This window comes from Leuciscus leuciscus (assembly GCF_965113295.1).
Source record: "Leuciscus leuciscus genome assembly, chromosome: 17".
Classification (NCBI taxonomy): Eukaryota; Metazoa; Chordata; class Actinopteri; order Cypriniformes; family Leuciscidae; genus Leuciscus; species Leuciscus leuciscus.
Genome location: NC_138741.1, coordinates 32,973,521 through 32,993,420, shown reverse-complemented (window position 1 = coordinate 32,993,420; position 19,900 = coordinate 32,973,521). Strand labels below are relative to the sequence as shown.

At 38.8% G+C, this 19,900-nt stretch overlaps 2 protein-coding genes across 4 annotated transcripts in view; both read right to left on the bottom strand.

Moving 5' to 3' along the window:
* numb (NUMB endocytic adaptor protein) overlaps positions 1 to 4,289 on the bottom strand; it is a 69,783-nt gene extending 65,494 nt beyond the window's left edge. For 2 of the 3 annotated variants that reach the window (XM_082143485.1, XM_082143487.1), the window contains exon 1: positions 4,116 to 4,289. The gene's annotated coding sequence lies outside the window, so the exon portion shown is untranslated. The remainder of the gene's footprint in view (positions 1 to 4,115) is intronic. The other variant, XM_082143486.1, reaches the window with a different exon arrangement.
* Positions 4,290 to 7,181: 2,892 nt separating this feature from the next.
* Positions 7,182 to 19,900, bottom strand: part of galnt16 (UDP-N-acetyl-alpha-D-galactosamine:polypeptide N-acetylgalactosaminyltransferase 16) — a 51,395-nt gene continuing 38,676 nt past the window's right edge. The window contains exons 10-15 of the mRNA XM_082143502.1: positions 19,083 to 19,209; positions 18,901 to 18,993; positions 17,559 to 17,642; positions 17,290 to 17,413; positions 14,894 to 15,010; positions 7,182 to 8,337 (exon numbers count right to left, since the gene is read on the bottom strand). Of these exons, the coding sequence (XP_081999628.1) occupies positions 8,194 to 8,337; positions 14,894 to 15,010; positions 17,290 to 17,413; positions 17,559 to 17,642; positions 18,901 to 18,993; positions 19,083 to 19,209 (689 nt within the window). The 3' untranslated portion in view covers positions 7,182 to 8,193. The remainder of the gene's footprint in view (positions 8,338 to 14,893; positions 15,011 to 17,289; positions 17,414 to 17,558; positions 17,643 to 18,900; positions 18,994 to 19,082; positions 19,210 to 19,900) is intronic.

The window sequence follows — 19,900 nt, the reverse complement described above, 5'->3', positions numbered from 1 at the left end:
TAGCGAAAAATCTATATTTACATTGCACTTAGTTTATTATTTCACATGCCTTTTTAAAAGACTACAATTGAAAAATGTATATAAAATGCAACCCGCCAAATAGTCTAGTAGGAGTGACTGCGTTACACGCCACTGCTGAAATACACACGCATTTGGCGGGTATTGAAGGTGCAATAGGTGATCCTGGAAATGCTAAATTTAGCCTGCTAGCATTGAACGCATACGATCCTACCCTCCCTGCAAATCGCTGTCCAAAACGAAGCCTCCTCCAAGATGACTAGAGACAACGTTATTGGATTACATCATGTGTCATTCACCGGTGAGAAAACTTTACAGTACAGTAACAGTAGGCTACTACAATAACGAACGTAAATAACTGTTTGCCTGTCATATCTGGCATTTTGGGACCGAATGCAATGAACATTTTATGGTCCTGCGCCTTCCACAGAAGATTATATATTTATAAAAATACATTTAGACCGGATCAGAATATTCTGAGTAGACTTTCAACCAGCATAACAAAAAAAAATTCTGTGGATAATCACCTATTCCATCTTTAATGTCAAGCACTGCAACATTCAATAACATGAATGTTTCAATTTTTTCCATTTTTAATTTAATCAAAATGTCATAACCGGATCTAATGGTGTTTTCTCTCTGCTTCTTCCGGTCATTTAGTCCACTTAAACCCCATGACTTTCTTAAAATCGACTGCAAGCTCGCATTCAGATCTTCCTCCATCCCATCAATCAATAGTCCGTTTCACTTGGATGTGCATCATTAGGGGCTGTTTACACCTGGTCACTTCATGTGTTTTCTGTGATCGGATAGCTATCTGATGGTGAAAAGACCAGGTGTAAATGCCCTCCGAAACACATTCGAGACGGATTAAACTCCGATCGCTCAAACCACTTCAGGAGGAGGTCTGGGCCGTATACCAGACCAAACTGGACAAGTGTAAATGCATCTGGTTGTTGAAACCACAAATGTCAATTTGACTCCTCCCATCAATGCTAAAAAATAAACGTGTGAGAGTGTGTTATGGGTTATATATCATGTTATAGTCAGATATGAAGACGCTCCTGTAACACACATCACCACAGATGAGCAGCTGAGCATCTCTTCATCAAACCAATGCGCAAACTATCGCAAATCAAAGTCACAGACGCTTAACACACAATCATCTTCATTAAAAGTAAATGAAGCGGTCTCCAATTCTCCTATTGCGGTCTTTGATTTTGAAATTAGCTGATGATCAATAAAACACAGCTCATATCTGTTGCTTTCGGTGACGTGAACTCCATTAAATCTGCATATAGTGCAAGAACTGAAGATCAGATTTATATCCGTTTTGCGAAAAACACATTTATGTGACCAGGTGTAAATGGGATCGTTTTGATAAATCAGATAACTATCATCAGATCAGTAAAAATGCATGAAGTGACAAAAACAAAAACACTACTTCCTTCCACTTCATCGCAGCTGTAAATAACTTCCGTCTTGCGTCAAACACACTGAATTAAATGACTTGTGTTCTCAAAAGTTGGAGTAAGAGATTGCAGAAAGCGTGCTGCTGGTTCTGAGAGAGATTCGCAGATCCCTGGCCAATCACCAGCTCCATTTTGGTGAAAAAGGGGTATGGCTGGATTCCCAGATAACAGTTCATGAATGTGCTGTCGTAGACTGTGATGTCAGCATAAGTCAGAGAACTGGACACACACCAGGTCAAAGTCCATGAGCAGAAACGGCAGTGATATCTCAGTACGGCTCACATCTCAGCCATTCATCCTGCGCCGTGACCTCCTTTACACGCGCCTATAAAACTGGGAATGTGAAGCGGAGCAGACGCAGTCCTGATAAATTACAAGAATGGAGGGAAGACCTAATCATCCACAACAGAGAAGAGTACGGCCTACTTCAAAATCTTTATAACGTAATAAATATTTTTTGTAGGCTTACACATACAAAACTGTACAACCTTGAGCACAATCATTTGAAAGCACTGTCCACCTGAACCTTACTGGCGAGGGAACAGAGTTTTGGATGTGATAATGATTAACCGCTGAGCAACGCAGGACAGCTGGAACCAAAGGTAGCTGAGTAAACAGATAAGAGCACCCTCTCGATCTGTATCTTGGCAAAGCTTGGCCTCTATAAGGAAATGAGAAATGACTTCATCCCACAAGAAAACCCATCATAAATTAAGCGTGTAGTTTGACAGCAACTCCCATTCTTGATGACTCATAACTGGATGCACTCGTTTCCCGATGTCATCAAACTTCTGAGAAAAGCCAAACCCTTGAGCATGTGATTACAACAAAACCTATTGGTTTCCAATGGAAATCCAGCATTGTTTGGGTTTGGTTGGTATTTATGTAGATGTACGGGCAATATGTCCCCGACTAAAGCCTTGTGTAATTATCTGATCAGAAAGTGCCTGATATTCTGCATGCAGACGAGGACAGAGACCGTCACTAAAACCAGAGCTTGACACTAAAGCCCAACTGTAAGCTTACTGTAATCATATTTGATACTTGAATTTCTAAGGCCTCTAGATGATCAACATGATCAAAACTTTGCTGTAAAACCTGTTGCACACAATCTACTACAATCCTTCTGTCCTCTGATTGATATTTTATACTTTTTTATCAAGTATAAGCGAAGTCTTTTAGTCTAATTGTACAAACGTCCCCCTTCAGCTCGTGTCTTTCTGCTGTGAAACCTGCACTGATTTTTATCAAGTAAAAGTAAGAATAACTTTTATATTGTTAGTAAAATGTCTACTTGCTTTAGCAATAGCAACTTACGTACTTGATTAACCAAAGATCATTTTTAGAAACAAAATCACTCAAATGTGAGTATCAAATATGATCATCAGGCTTTTGAGGAAGGTTTATTTGTTCATCTCTCAATCATCATTGTGTTGCATAGCATTATATGTTTTAAAACTACAGAGCTTTGATTATAAACTAAGCATTTAAAAATATCACCTTACTAAGACATATTATTGGCAGATATAGAGTGACCTATTTTATGTCGATAGTCTGCAATACTGTTATAAATCTCATTCATTTACATTAAAAGCCTCAGAGTTTCATCTTCCTTTTGACCATATACAGATCAGCATCTGCACCAAACTGCATATTTCTGCTCAGTTTGGGCCTCTGAATAAAGCTGAGGTGTTTTCCCCTCCATATTCTCATTATATCATACTATATCAGTAAAAAGCCTGATCTATCAAATATGATAACAAAAACTAAACTGTTCTTGATTTTCTTTATATTTTGCATTAATTGCATAAAGGTTCAATAAACTGTTGCACATCAAAACATTAGATTTTCTGATGTCAAGTTGACAGACCCATGATGCCATTCTGAGATGCATGACTAATTTGTTGTTATGTGACCATTACTGACCAGTCACTCTTCACCAAACCATCATTCTGGAGTGTGACAGCTACACACAATAATTGTTTTGTGTCACTAGTTGTATAGGCAGACTGATGATTAAAAAGTGGTAAAGATGTCAAGTTCCTGACTTATGTCAAACTATGCCAGCATTAACATGACCAGTCCTAACCATGTCCAACCACTAAAGGAATTACAGGCATGAATTACAGTTTACTGCATGTCAGTGGCCCAATAATACCTCGTAACATAAGATATTCCTCTACTCTGGTGTTCATAATAACAGTGTACATGATAGGTGATCACAGTAATGGTGTAGTTAGTGTTTTAAGTGTAGTGAATCTGTGGCAGGTGAGCTGCTAAACGGCTAGCTCTGCTAGCAACTCTTCAACAAACAGCCCAAACCCTTAACCCAGATAACCAAAGCCAAACCCTCGACACGAAACACACAAGACACACATTGTTTTTACACAGAAACCATCAGTTTGAGTCATTTTATCTCGCTAGTGGCTTGTTAGCAGCTGACTTAGCCGGATGCTACCTTATGAACTCAAAGACAAACAGTCAGTTAGCTGGTTAGCTGGCTAACAACAACATCATAAACCATCGTTATTACAAACATCAGCATTATTATTGTAATAACATCATCAGCCCGATCACCAGCCAGCCTCTCAGTTCAGACGGAGAGGTAAAGGTGAATCGACTCACCTGTTCAGCAGCGGGTCAGATGAACTGCTCGTATCCACAGATGTAACGTTACGTGAACCCGACCAGACAGATTCAGAGATTTACACGACCAGTGAAATAAAGTGTTATATTCCCCAGATGATGGCTGTATCCTGCTTGACGTGTGTGTGTGTGTCTCTCTCTGACTGACTGTTCGCCGGGTTCAGCCGTCAGTCGCTGATCTGCTTGGTGGGCGGGGCTACAGCCTGACACGAGCACGAGCTCTCATTAATTATTCACAACATAAACAATTAGCCTGGGAGGAGCATTCATGACACCACTGTGACCGAAGTAATATATAAATATAGGCTATATATACACAAAACACTAACACCCCCACCAATGCTGCATATTCACAATAGCCTTCTGCTGTAATTATGATAAAGTTGCTTGTTTTCAAACTTTTTTTTATTGATAGGCCTATATTAAATTAATGAACATGATTAATTTAATATAATACATTGCATTTAGAAGTTATATTCTGTAGAACCCTATGCTATGCTTTTCAATAAAAAATATAGATAATAGTTAACAGGTTAATAGCATTTTAATTTACAGTATCAACATTTGAAGTGGATCAAAAAAGTTCATCAAAGTTTCCTAAGACAAGAACGGGTATTGTTCAAAATTCATGTATAACTTTGATGAAAGGTTTTGATAAACTTCAAATGTTGACTACTGGAAATTAGACATATTATTGTAATGTAGCCTATATTAATAATAATTTGTTGAAATACTTCTATCAATTACTTCTGTTATAAAACTGTTAACTTATTTTAAACATTATTAAAACATACATTACGTCTAGTTCATTATTGAGCTGATTCAACTAAATGCAACTTGCACTCATATATCTTAAAATATATCAGTGCCATTGGTTCATCTCAAGATGCACACCATTAATTTTTCTATAAGGCATATTTATAAAAGCTGCTTAAATGTCCTAGTTGAACTAAGGTCTAATGCTGTCTGTGATATTGTATTTCCAACAATGTTGTCTGACATTATAAATCTATATTTTTCTCACTCTTCTTTCACAGTCTCAAGCAAAACACTATAATATACAGGAGTAAAAATGAAATGAGAATTTCATGAAAATCAGCCAGTTCAGATACAATAAAAATGCAAGAATTTGGCTGATACAGCCATACATATATGTTGTGTGTGGCTGTGCAATAGCACTACTCAAACCACATCATCTAGACTTCCAAGAAGAACAGTTAAAACCACAATGCAGTGTTTTGAATCTGCAAGAACACACAAAAGCATTGCACACAGCTCTTTTAAAAGAAGATGTGGCAATATAACACAGCTGTTCTTCAGAAATACCCCGCGTGTTTAGAAGGCCCTCTTGGACGGCAGGTGTAGCTGTGAGCGAGGGATGGGATCACACCGAGGAATGCGAGGAATGACAGAGCTGTCGATCCTGTTAGTTATCTCTCTCTCTCCACTCACCTGTGTCTGTGTGTGTGTGTTCTCAGGTCATTCACTGCCTTGAATCTTTCATGAAAAGACGAGGTAAGGAACACAATGTTCATTCGCTCGTGACGTCAGTCCTGCAAGTGTGCACATACATCCAAGCACAGGATAGTGAGGCGCATTTGATCCATAGGTCACAGTGTTGACCTTTAAATACCAGAAACCATCAACAGGCAGTGACCGGTAGGAAGAACTGTAGGGAAGGTTTCTGTTTACTGACTGACATGTTTACAGGACCATAAATATATGGGTTTTTTTTTTGTTTTTTTGTTTTTTTTTACTGATGTTTTTACTATGTTTCTGCTATTAAAGAAAAAACCTTCGAGTTACAAGTCTCTAACATTACAAGTTACTCTAACATTAGGCCACAACGCCACTCAAATGAGTGTGGCTTCCTAAAGTGTTTGTAATTTGTTCTATAAATGTCTGAACATGAAAGTTGAATCTGTTTATGTAAGTTAAATCTATGTGTGTATCCGTGATGATGGCCTGACACCTTGTGGTCGCTTCAGGAGACTACAGTCAACATGTGAACCAATGAAGGTCACATACTTAACCTATACCTTTACATCGTTTTACAAAAATATTTTTCAGTTTTGAGTGTTTCATAAATTTTGTTCCTAGCAAAAGACAAGCTTATTCAAAAGTAAGTGAAATTTGCAATTTAGGTGCTCGGTTCATTTTAAATGTTAATCTTATGTCTAGGAGTTTTTCAATCATTGTTTAATATAAAACAATATATAATATGAAAAATATTTTTGTGAGAAAAAATAAATTATGCTCGTGCTTTTTTATCTCGGGAAGCCGTGTGATCTTGAGGAAATAGACATAAGCATATGAATATGAAATAGCACTTATATTTTCAATAATAAATCTTGTATTAAATTCAGCAGGTTCAGATTAAGTTCCAGCTTCATACAACAATGTGGCAAATTCATGGTGGAGGTCAAACGATCTCGATCCCCCATAATTTTCAACCTAAATATTTTTGGCACTACATGTAAATCCTGTGTAAAACCACTGTATACTGTATGTATAAAACTGCATGCCTGTTGTAGGACAGAACCGCCAGCTACTACTTTTGTTACATTTCAATTACATATTGTATTATATTTTACAAAATTCAGTGTTTTAAATGTCTATCTCTGCATTCTGTTTTCAATATGCAATAACAGTGAAATGTTTGTGTGTGTGTGTGTGTGTGTGTGTGTGTGTGCCCTGTTAAACCCTACATTATGGGGGCAAAATGTCCAATGTGGATTGCAATATCCAAAAACCCTGTCGTTGCTGGGACATTTTGTGGTCCCCATAAGGTAATCAGCTCATAAATCATACTAAGTGATGTTTTTCTGTGATTGGTAGGTTTAGGGGAGAGAATATACAGTATAAAAACCATCACAACTATGGGGAGAGTACCCACAAAGATAGTAAACCAGACGTGTGTGTGTGTGTGTGTGTGTGTGTGTGTGTGTGTGTGTGTGTGTGTGTGTGTGTGTGTGTGTGTGTGTGTGTGTAAGTGTGTGTGTGTTTTTACTGTAGCATACAAAGACAGACTCACGATTTCTTTGGATTGTTGTCTGTTTTTTGGTGGTAGTCTTTATTTTTCAAACAACATAACTGCTTCCTAGCACATGTTCAAAATGAAAAAATGCTTCAAGTAAATACAAAGTTTCAAAAGGCAAACAAATAAGACAGAGGAAAAAACAGTCTTTGGGCTTTAGATGTTTGCAAATGCCTTTTCATTGTGCTGATGAACAGTACCATGCAGAATAATAGCTCATTAAAAGCGCGTTACACTTCATTTGAGTTGACATCTCAATGCTTGTTTGATATAACATTTGGTTATTTCAATGAGTTTGGTGGACCATTCGAGAGCCATTTCTGTCCGTCTTTTTCCAACATCTTCAGCGCGGGTCTAGTAAGCCAGCGGTACTGCTAATCTTTGACGGTTGTTTAGGATAAACCTCTCAAAGTCGTAAAGTCTTTCTGCCGCTGAACGACAGTTTCCATGGCATATGCAGATTCATCTCAAAGCATTGCACTTCATCCCAACCTAATACTGAACAAATCAAGCAGAAAACCTTCCACAGCGATGGGGGAAAACAGTTCAGACCTTCATGAGAACAGCTAATGAAGCCTATGCTGCAAAAACCACAGTCTTTGTGGGAATGAGGGAATATACAGGTCATGGGTCTGAAATGTAGTAAAAGGCATTTATGTACACATCTATTCTCTGGTGTTTGAGACCTTAACACAACATTCAAAAGATGTCATGAAGCACTCCTGTCAACTGACAAAACCATGCCATGTGACTGTATCTGAGAACACCAGAACACTGGACAGTGAAAGCTCTGAGCGCAGGCATTCAGGCTTCGGTTTGTTGCTTTTCCCTCTTCAGCCATTCCACGATGAAGATATGAGGTCAGATGTTTTTGGACATGGTCATGTTGGATTCGTTTGAGATCAGCACCTTCAACTAAAACAGTGTGCAAACGTTTTCCTCCGGCTCCTACGGCACCTCGAGCTCAGCAACCTTACGAAACTCCTCCCCTTTCCCCGCCCTCCCTGTCAGCTCCGCGAGTCAGGTGACCAGCTGCGGCTCCCAGGATTGGCTGGCCACCAGGGGGCGGCACTGTGTGATGACCGGTGGGCCTGAAGGAGGCTGGCTATCCAGACACAAGCCACTGATCATGTGCTGCAATGCCGGCCCTCTGGGCTTCCATTTCTACAGGAGAAACAGAAAAAGTGGAGTTATTTACATTTATACTGAACCAGTAAACACACACACACACACACACACACACACACACACACACACACACACACACACACACACACACAGACGGCACCTTCCACAAGTGAAGTACAGAATACACTCTTAAGTTCCTAATTGGCATCAATGGTTCAATGAAGAACCTTTAACATCCATGGAACCTTTTCATTCCACAAAAGGTTCTTTATAATGGAAACAGGTTCTTTAGATGATTAAAATGTTCTTCACACTAAGGATAAACTGGTTATTTTAAGAACTGCTAAGCATGAGGAAATTCAATTGACCAAAACGTTGCTCATTAAAATATTTTTGTGATGATAGAAACTTGGGTGTGTGCATGATTTATATTTTTCAAGAACTGAAAGATTCTTTGGGGAATCAAAAACAGTTCTTCTATTGCACATGTAACATGTTTGTGTTTTGGTTATGTTTTCCCTGTGCCTGTTTGACCTAGGGTACGTTTACACGACAACGATATGCTTATAACTGAGAAGTTTTTCCTTTGAGTTTTCCACATACATTGTCAAAACGATCCCCATTCATACGGATCCGCAGAAACGACTAAAAACGCTGTATTCTGCTGCCGGGCCAGTAGATGGCGATGAAACACTGTAGACATAGACACTATGAAACCCGTTTTCAAAAATTTGCGTTTTCAGACACCTAAAACTCAGTTGTCGTGTACATTAACGGCCAAAACACATAAAAAGTTTTAAGTTTTTAGTTGAAAACGGTGCCGTGTAAACAGCCCCTTGTTTTAATTGTGTTTTGGTTATGTTTTACCTGTGCCTGTTTGCGTGTTCGACCTAGTTTCCCAGTGTGTTTGATTAAGGATCCTGTTCACCTGTTGTCTTATTAATTAACTCAATAGCTCTTATGTTCCTCTGTGTATTTAAGGGGATTAACACCGTAACACGACACCGTTTTCAACTAAAAACGTAAAACTTTTTATGCGTTTTGGCCATTTGTTTACACGACAACAGCGTTTTGGGTGGCTGAAAACACACCCGTGTAAACAACAAAAACGCGAATCTCTGAAGACGATGACGTCATGCACATGTGTAATACGTGTTCAGTCTACAGTGTTTCATCGCCATCTAGTGGCCTGGCAGCAAAATAGAGGGTTTTTAGTTGTTTTCGTGGATCCGTGTGAATGGGGATCGTTTTGACAATGGTGTCGTCTGTATGCGGAAAACTCAAAGGAAAAACTTCTCTGTTTTAAGCATATCGTTGTTGTGTAAACGTACCCTCAATCATGTCTTCATTCAGTTCTGTGATCGGTGTTGTCAATGTTAAAGTGCTTGTGAAGTCTGTTTCCCAGAGTGTTCCTGTGTATTTTTGGATTAAAGGGATAGTTCACTTTGAAATTAATTTTTGGTATGTTTTAGCTTACCTCAAGGGCATCCAAGATGTAGGTGTCTTTTTTTCCGCAGTAGTTTCAATTTTGATATTTTTAGGTCAAACCGTTCTTGTCTGTCAGTCATATAATGCAGGTCGATGGTCACTGTCTCAAAGAGCATGCACAGAGTCCAAATTAAAACAATTCCCCATCGTCCAAATTAAACAATTCCCCATCCAAGTGATCTGATCTGACGTGTACGCAGACTGGTGCATAGATATATACACACTAGATGTTGCCTTGTCTGCGGCAGTTCATTGGAACGAATGTCTTTAAGGCGACATCTAGTGTATATATCTATGCACCAGTCTGCGTACACGTCAGATCAGATCACTTGGACATGGCTGTGTATAAGAGGTAAAAACGATATAAATACTGTTCGTTTTCTCACACAAACCGCTCGTTTCGTGTCTTAGGCCATCAATGTGTACTTACGATGGGGAATTGTTTAATTTGGACGATGGGGAATTGTTTTAATTTGGACTCTGTGCATGCTCTTTGAGGTGGTGACCATAGACCTGCATTATATGACTGACAGACAAGAACGGTTTGACCTAAAAATATCAAAATTGAAACTACTGCGGAAAAAAAGACACCTACATCTTGGATGCCCTTGAGGTAAGCTAAAACATACCAAAAATTTATTTCAAAGTGAACTATCCCTTTAAAGACTGTTTAGTTGGAATATTCCTGTCGTGCGCTTCCCTGTAGCAGCTCATGAACAACACGATCAGTGAAAGAAGTTTTACTTTCAGAGAAGGTAAACAGTCACCTCAGAAGGTCAAACTAAATTTATTTTTATTTTGTGTGTTGTTCTGAACTCTATTCAGACACATCCGAAATTTGGGACGTGTCTGTCTGAATAGAGTTAAAAACTCATTTTTGTGTGAATTTGTTATTTTCAAGCAAGAAATATTCAACAAACATCAAAGCGAGCAAGTTTGGCACTAAACGTTTGTTAACAGTATTGATAAATTTATGTTTTACATAAATTAAGGACAACAAATAGTTGAAATTTGCTTGTGGAAAACATGCATGTTTGCCATTCACAATATTATTTCTAGCACAAGGATGGAAGAATTTCTTATAATCTTTAAGTAATTATCTTATTATTCTTTAGTATAGTACATCTGCTTTGTGTAGTATGTGGATTTTCTATTTGCATGGAATAACCTGGATAACCTACAACATTTATCAAAAGCATGATATGCTGCAATCGGCAATACACTGAAACTTGTGAACTGAAGGTAATATCAACTATGATTTTTAACCTCTCCATCTTCACTGTTTGAAAATTTTTACACAAATTAAGAAATCCAATAACTGGACAGTCTTTGCAGAATTAAGCATCAAACGTAGTGATGTTATATGACATAAATGTAGCATAGATTACAACGGTTTGAAATTATTCTCTTTGTATAATGTTTTACATACTATTTTCATATAATAATAGGCGGTTCATTATATGCAGTTGAATTCTGAACTGTAACAAATGATACAGGAATTAGCATGACTGTAAAATATATTTAAATAAACAGACAGAGGAAGACAATATGAATCACATCTTTCTAAAAATGCTGCAAAGCAGTCTTGCAATGAAATGAAAGCAGCAAACTGTTTTAGCCAAGGGCATGTCACATTGCGTGTGACTGGTTTGGAGAGAGGTCAGTGAGTTTGAATTCAGAAGGCTTGATATACTATAATATCCTGTGTGTGTGTGTGTGTGTGTGTGTGTGTGTGTGTGTGTGTGTGTGTGTGTGTGTGTGTGTGTGTGTGTGTGTGTGTGTGTGTGTGTGTGTGTGTGTCTGTGTGTGTCTGTGTGTGTGTGTTTGCTGTCAGCATGGCAGGTTTCATTCAGGAGAGCAATGATCTCAGTGCTGAGTAGCTCTGTTCCAAACCCTAGTGATCCAGCTTTCCGACTACTGCCTATAGGCAGCATCCTCACTGAAATTAAACTTATTGGGCCCTATTTTAACGATCTAAGCTCATGGTCAAAAGCGAAGGGCGCAAGTGCACTAAGGGTGTGTCCAAATCCACTTTTGCTAGTTTAACGACGGGAAAAATGGTCGGTGCGCTCAGCGCATGGTCTAAAAGGGTTGTCTCTATTCTCTTAATGAGTAACGGGTGTGTTTTGGGCTTTACGTGCAATAAACCAATCAGAGTCTCATCTCCATTCCCTTTAAATGCCAGTTGCGCTCGTGCCATGGCGGATTCGCTATTTACATGGCGGAATTTGCAAGCGAAAAACTGAACGCGTCTCCAGAGAGCAAACGGATCTGCTCGTGCGAGACGTTAAAGCTCAAGAAGACCATCCACGGGACAAGCCGGATTCACCATATCTTTATGTAGCGTCCCTGTGTGTTTAATAAGTAGAGTGTACGCGCGTAGTGGACCCGCTTATAGGCGCATATTACTAACGCGCTCTATAAATAACCCAAAAAAATATTGCGCCATTGACTTTAGACCAGGTTTCAGTTGGTCAATAGCTTTGTCTATTTCAGTTGCCTCAAAATAGCAACGCACCAACAATGCACCTGAACACACCTCGCTGTCAGACCAGCAGCCCATGGGCGCAAATGCATTTTACTATTTAAACAACATGGCGCAGGACGTGAAAATGAAAACTGCGTTGCGCTGTGGAACCCACATTCTTCCCCGAAGGAGTTATGTGGCGATATACATATGGACTAACCCGAAGGTTGTACTGCATATGAAATACAGGGTGACTTAGCCCAAGGGAAAGACACAGGCTTCCGATTAGGAGCAGCCGTGGAAGAAATACACATATGGGATCCCCGCAGGGTCGCACACATGGGACCCAGCCTAGACCCGGTTCTCAAAGATTCAACGGATAAAGGCCTGGCACCAGACGCTCCGTCATGTCCGGGCCGAGGGTGTTGAAGGACTCAACAGGTTTTTCACTCTGGAGCAATAAGGGTGCACAGTAGGGTGCAGCAAGCCGACAGAGCCAGGCCTCTAATTGCTTCTACCTGTTTAAGGTGAGAACACGGGAGGAGACCGGCTCTACACGTAGGCTATAATATCTAGCTAACGTGTTAGGTGTCACCCAGCCCGCAGCTCTACATACAGACACAGAGCGCGAACGGGACAGAGCAAAGCCAGGGCTGGGTCTGCCTCCTCCAGGGGCAGCGCTTGCAGGTTCACTGCCTGGTCGCTGAAGGGAGTGGTAGGAACCTTGGGCACATAGCCAGGCTTAAAGTACAACATGGTTGTCACCCGGCCCAAACTCTAGGCAGGATTCGTTGACTGAAAATGCCTGCAGGTCCCCTACCCTCTTGACAGAGGCCAGTGCAACCATCATCAAAGTCTTCATGGAGAGAAGCTTTAGGTCTGCTGATTGCAAAAGCTCAAAGGGAGCATCCTGAAGTGCTCGAAGCACCAGGGAAAGGTCCCAAGAGGGTATGGAGGGGGGTCGAGGAGGATTTAACCGTCTTGCCCCCCTAAGGAAGCTGACGACCAGGTCGTGCTTTCCAACTGTTTTGCCATCTATGTGGTCGTGATATGCTGAAATAGCGGCAGCATGTACTTTGAGGGTGGAGGGAGCCAGCCTTCGCTCCAACCCTTGCTGCAAGAAGGAAAGCATGGACCCTATCGAACATCTTCGAGGGTCCTCTCGGCGAGAAGAACACCACTCCACGAACAGGTTCCACTTCAAGGCGTACGCACGTCTCGTAGACGGCGCCTATGCTGAAGTGATGGTGTAAAGTACCTCTGTACTGCAATGATGTATATTGCATGTTATGATGAACTATATGCCTTTCTCCACTGCGTTTCTAAGGATGCTGATTTTTAGAGTCAGATGACTGACTCTGAGATGGCGAACGGGAACATGGTTTGTGTAACATTAGCAACACATTATTAGCTGTTTGATAACATAGTCAAGCAAAAGGCTAATCATATCAATTACAGTTATGTTTCCAATGTTGTAGAGAGCGATATATAAAACCAGGGCTTAATATTAACACCCACCAAATGCGTGTGTATTTCAGCAGTGGTGTGTAACGCAGTCACTCCACTGGACGGGTTGAACATTATATATAATTAATACATTTTTCAATTGTAGTCTTTTAAAAGGCATAAAAAAAAAAAAGAAAAAAAAAAAGTGGAATGTAGTGTTGTCAAAAATATAGATTTTTCGCTACATATCAATCCTGAAATATCTGAAACACGATATGAATAGATACACGATACCAGCTGCTCTTTCTCTCTCTCTCTCATCTCTCTGACAGCGAGTGACACACAAACCCGTCTCTCCTCACTCACTCGTTTCATTTGATCCTGATGAATATTGTTGGTGTGACAGGGCTTGAATTTCGGCGTGGGATTGTGCATAATTTTACTCAGTCCTGCAGATTTTGTTCTCACACTTAAAGTGCAGCACATAAAACCGCCTCTCAGTACTAAAATTAGTTATTTTTTGCTGCTTATTGCGCTTAAACAGTCAAATACACACAAAATAATGTCAAAATGCCGGTCTTGGCGAGTATTTACGTTAACACAGTTAAAAAGTAATGTTTTAACATAAACAGTTGAGAAAGAAAATGCATGTGTAACAGTATGTTTGATCCGTGCATCAGGTCTTAAAGTGGCATATAAATATAATAAATATGGCAGTTTTTTCCAATGGTATCAATGTCAGAATTGTGGCCAGTGAAAATGCTGAGTGCAGATCTTTTTCATGCTCAAACAACAACATTACACATTAAAAACAAAAACAAAAAAATAATAAACCTTTTTTAAATTTTTGTGAGTGGAACCATATGCAGTGGGCTTATGGGAAGATATGTGTCTGTTGTGTTTGAGATTGATGGCAGAAGATTTAAAGAGAAAAAGAAAAAATGCAGCTATTATGACTGAAAGAATGAGAGAGGATTTTAGGACAAAGAGGAATAACGCTGAACATTCGCCCAGAAATGGCAACAGAAAATCCCTTAAACGCTTAAATTTACATAACTTCCACAGAGAACACTAGTGCTGTCCGAGAGCTAATGGTCTTCTGAAACACGCAGACATCAAACTTCATATGATTCATTCTCAGTGGGTCATCAAAACTGGAACTGCCCGTCTGTCAGATACACGTACACCCACCTGTCTGGACTCTTTGGTGTTGCAGGGTTCCAGTCTGACCTTTGACCCTGCAGTAAAGGCTGTGATGGTCAAACACTGGTCATGCTGACGGATCTGTGGTTCAATCAGGGTCCACTTCTAAAAAATAAAAAAAAGATACAGACAAATTATTGGGTGAGTAATGCAGGTGTAGAGTTACACACTCATCGGCCACTTTATCAGGTAAACCTGTTCAACAGCTTGTTAACGCAAATATGTAATCAGCCAATCACATGGCAGCAACTCAATGCATGTGGAGATGGGGCGTTTCTCAATACTCAGTACGCAAAGTTTGGACTTCCCAAGTTCGACTCAGGGGATCTCAGTTATCAGTGTGTATTTTAGGCAACAATAAAAATTTTTTTTTTTATAAATCACCACTCTGCCTCTTTTCATTTTCATTTAAAGTCCCCCTGTAGTCAATCATTTTACCCTTAAAACTCTTCCTAGATCACCAAAATGACATGATTTTTTTTTTCAATGCCATAAAATTGCTTGAATGTAACTCTACACCCTTGCCTCATTTAGTATACGCGGTTCTATGAATATGCATATGGATATGCTTCTAACCACAGGTCGAGAGCTGTCGTTCCAAACACACAACTTCGCGATGCTGATGGTTTCGGGAAACACTGACTCGTTGAACTATGCTGATAACGACGAAACTTTCGAACATAGTTGGCTAACGATGCTTTCGGGAAACGCTCCCCTGATTGGTTACAAGGTAGTTTGTGACGTCAGAAACACCAGCGATTTCAAAGCGTGTTTTTGAGACTGTCTTTGGTTCACTGCAGTTTTAAGGAGAAAATACTCAGCAATGGAGTTGATTTATGAATTTGCACATGGTTTGTCTTAAAGCATATTAAAAACACCACATAGACATATAAACAACATTAAAAGCTGGATTTTCACCACAGGGGGAGCTTCTTAAACATATTAATTGCCACACAAATGTGGTTCAGGCAACATGTACATTGATTATCCTATTGCATGTATATTTATAACAAATCGAAATATAAAACACAACCCTGGCTCTTTTTGTTTTAAAAATATTAATAATATAATTATGTGGCTCAGGCAATATGTGCATAGGCCTAATCTGATTATCTTCACTGTAATATAAAATATGACATAGGCCTATCACAAAACCCTGTCTCTTTTTGTTAAATGTCATTTTTAATTATCAATAATAGCCATTATAAAAGTATAAGTAAAAGGTATATGAAGCTATACAATATATGAAATAAAGCAAACAATTCAGTCAAACATACAAAGTCGCTACAATGGTACAGTTAAATAGACCTTATTCAGAGCAGCGCCATGACAGGTATGAGAGTGAGGCTGTGAGGGATAGACTTGCCGTGTTTCCAGTGGCATCCGCTGTAAAAAGCTGTGTAAAGCTCCTAGATTACTTACAATTTTCCACAACTTATATTGTCTGGAGTTTTTTGTCAACTGAAATTTCTTGGAAAGATATTTTTCCAGTGTTTCATGAGCAGAGCAACTGTGTGATATTATCATGTCAATATTGACCAAAATCTCTAAGGAATGTTTCCAACACTTTGTTGAATCTATGCCACAAAGAATTAAGGCAGTTTTGAAGGCAAAAGGGGGTTTAACCAGGTATTAGCAAGGTGTACCTGATAAAGTGGCCAGTGAGTGTATATAGCAATGCAGAATTTGATATTATTAAAATTTACTTTTTTTCATTTTAATTTTAATTTGTTTATTTGCCAAGGAGTTGATTTGGAGTTGATTTATTAATTTTTTATTTAACATTGCTTCTCATTCCAAATCTCTGAATTCCATTTAATTCCACATAAAATCCTCTCCTCTTCTCCATGTCACTGAATTACCATGTCCATGTCACGTTAGCTTTGTACAGGTATATTAATGGCCACATTTTTTTTGAAAAATGCAAATGTGAAAATAATGTGAACATGGAGAGTGTTGCAATTACACTGCACATAATGCACAAGGCAGTTAGGTAATAACTGAGAAAGCTCTGTTGACATAAAAAAAAAAAAAGAAAAAAAAAAAGGAAATTGCCTAGTATACTCCTACTCACAAAAATGCAATATATAATATTCAAAAGTATGCAAAAAAAAAAAAAAAACCTTTAATGGTAAAAAAAAAGAAAAAAAAAGAAAAAAAAGAAAAGCAAACAGGAAAATAATGTGAACATGGAGTGTGTTGCAATCACAATGACCAAACAAAATCAGTGCCAATGCCTAGTCTTAGTTTTGTAACTTTATACACCGAACATTTTTACAGGAAAAACAAAACTATTTTGAAAACAAAAATGCCATGGCTCCTGATGCATTCCTGAAAATAATGTCAAGTTAGTAACTGCTACTTTCAGTCAGTTAAAGCTTCACCTGTGAGGCAGGTATGCTCGGTGTGCTCTTACACTCAGCCAGACCCAGACTGTCTGTGCCGTGGCTCTCCAGACACAACCCATCCTGCTTCAGGAGACTGTACACCTCCTCCTGCTCTGGGATTCTGACAAACACAAGCAATAACGACAAAACACGTTCAGTACAGGGACCTGAGAGGGTTAAATGGCATTTCACTCCAAATACAAAAAGTCCAGGTTTTGTCTGGCAGCCCATCAGAGCCCAGACACAGTCCAGTGAACGCGACTCACTTGAGTTCAGGGTACACATTCTCAAGATACCAGCGGAAAGAGTTACAGTTCAACTTCCGTCGCAGTGCAAGCCGATCTGCAATACTGTGTAGAGAGACAGAAGCGGTTTGAAGGAATAGTTCACCCAGAAATGAAAAAATCATCATCTAACTCACCCACAAAGTTCACAGAGCTTTCATACAATGACAGTAGATACTCACCAGAGGCTGTCAAGATCCCAAAAGTATGATCAAATAGTCTGTACTGCTTGTGGACAGTATCGATCATGCAATATTGTGTGAGAATAGTGTGTGAGAAACATATACACTGAACATCTAATGAGTTTAAAATAAAATTGAGTTTTGTTGGTATAAACCTTTGTGAAAAAGAAGAGCACTTTAGCATACTTAAAAAAAATATATAATATACTTTTAAAGAAGTTTTAACTGAATGTAATGTTTTCAGACACTTAATTGTGTGTTATTTAAAATTAAATGAAAATGTTTTATATATTTAATTTATATTAAATGTAATTATTTGAACTTAAGAGTGTTTTTTTGACACATTTAAGTAGATCTTAAGTACATCTTTATGATATTTGAAATGTACTGGCAAGCATTTATGGTAAAATAAAATATGAAACTTATTCAAATGTCATGTATGTAAAAATATATATGCAATTAAACATTTGTAATGATAAAGGTAAGATATATTACCTTTAAATCTAATATTAAATAACTTAAAATACATGTGCTTCAACAGTCATGAAAGTGTGCTCTCATTAAGTACACTTAAGTGTATTTTATTTCATTAATATTATATTATCTGCAAGTACTGCTTTTTGAAACTATACTTAAGATTTGAAGCACACTACAAGTGCACATTCAATACAACTAAGCGCACTTCTTTTTCACAAGGGAATTTATGTATTTAGGTTGATTCAGTGATGTTATATAATATTTTTCACTTGAATAAAACCAGTTAATATAGATGTTAGCCATTACAGGTTACCATTTTCTTTTTCAGTGTACGTTGTTTGGTGTTTGATTTGTAGACCTGGCATGACACATCTTGACAAGCCAAGTTTAATTATTTACTTAAAGTACTTTTATGGAGCCTGATAGGCAGTTTTATTGTATGTAGCAGCGTGAACATCCTACTAAACATCTCTTTTGTGTTACACAGTCTGGACTGAGATGAGGGCGAGTAAACAACAACAGAGATTTCATTTTGGATAAGATTATTCCTTTAGAATCATAGGTAAATATAATCATCACAATCTCATAAAATGGCCTTTCACCAGCTCACCATAACAACATCTACATAAAAACACAGTGTATAAAAGTTATCAGAGATGTCTGACCTCCCAAAGGCCTTTCCCTGCGCTGACGGTCTTGCGGCGTAGTAATACTGTTTATACTCATCCATCCAGACCTCAGCCGCTCTCCGCGTGTTCCTACAACACACACAGACAATGTAACAGCGCTTCACTCATACACTTCGTCGTAAAGCATATGATTACAGCTTACGTAAAGGCCAATTTACTTAATGTAGGTGAGTGCATTGCCCTCTGGGAAGTCATAGGGATGGCGTTTCCTAAAGACGTGTCCCACGCGACTGCAGGGCAGGATCTCAAGACTGCCGCCACACATCCACACTCTGAACGACAGCTCTACAACATCAGAAAAAGAAAGAAAAAGATTATGGAAATTATTTATGCAAGAATGAAACGTTATGGTTACAAATGTTTTGAAATAGGAAAAACAATGCCATAGAGCGATAAAAAAGCAATACAGGCATCCCTGAAAATCAAACTTTTTGTTCTAGGCAGCCACGCTGCTGTGAACAAGTAAGACATGCTAATGGTTTACAATATAGTGTACATAAATTACCCATAGCAGACTCATGCAGGTGGAGCTGGGGAGGGAGGAGGGTTTCTGAAACCGCACTGCACCTGCTACAGTAAATGCTGACCAAGTATTTGAAGGTTGAGCAGTGAGCTCATTGGCTATGATACAGCAGGAACCAATCAGCTTTGCCCAATAGATAACGATGTGATTGCAAGCAGATTGAGTTAAAGACCGATCAGCCGGCGCCATCTAAGGTTCATGACAGGACTTTGTATTTGTCCAAATTCCTCTCCTTATAGCTCTACAATAAACACAAAACATGTTCTGATGGACGTGTTTCCACAGTTAATAACATTGTAAATCTAGCAATTTTTTTATATTTTCGTTTTAAAAACAATGTAATGCACATTTATAAGACTTTACATATTACCGTGACATTGAATTACAGAAAACTAGTTAACGCAGCCACGTGAGTGTCTGAAGTACAACGGCTGAGGGAGTGATGGTTAATTT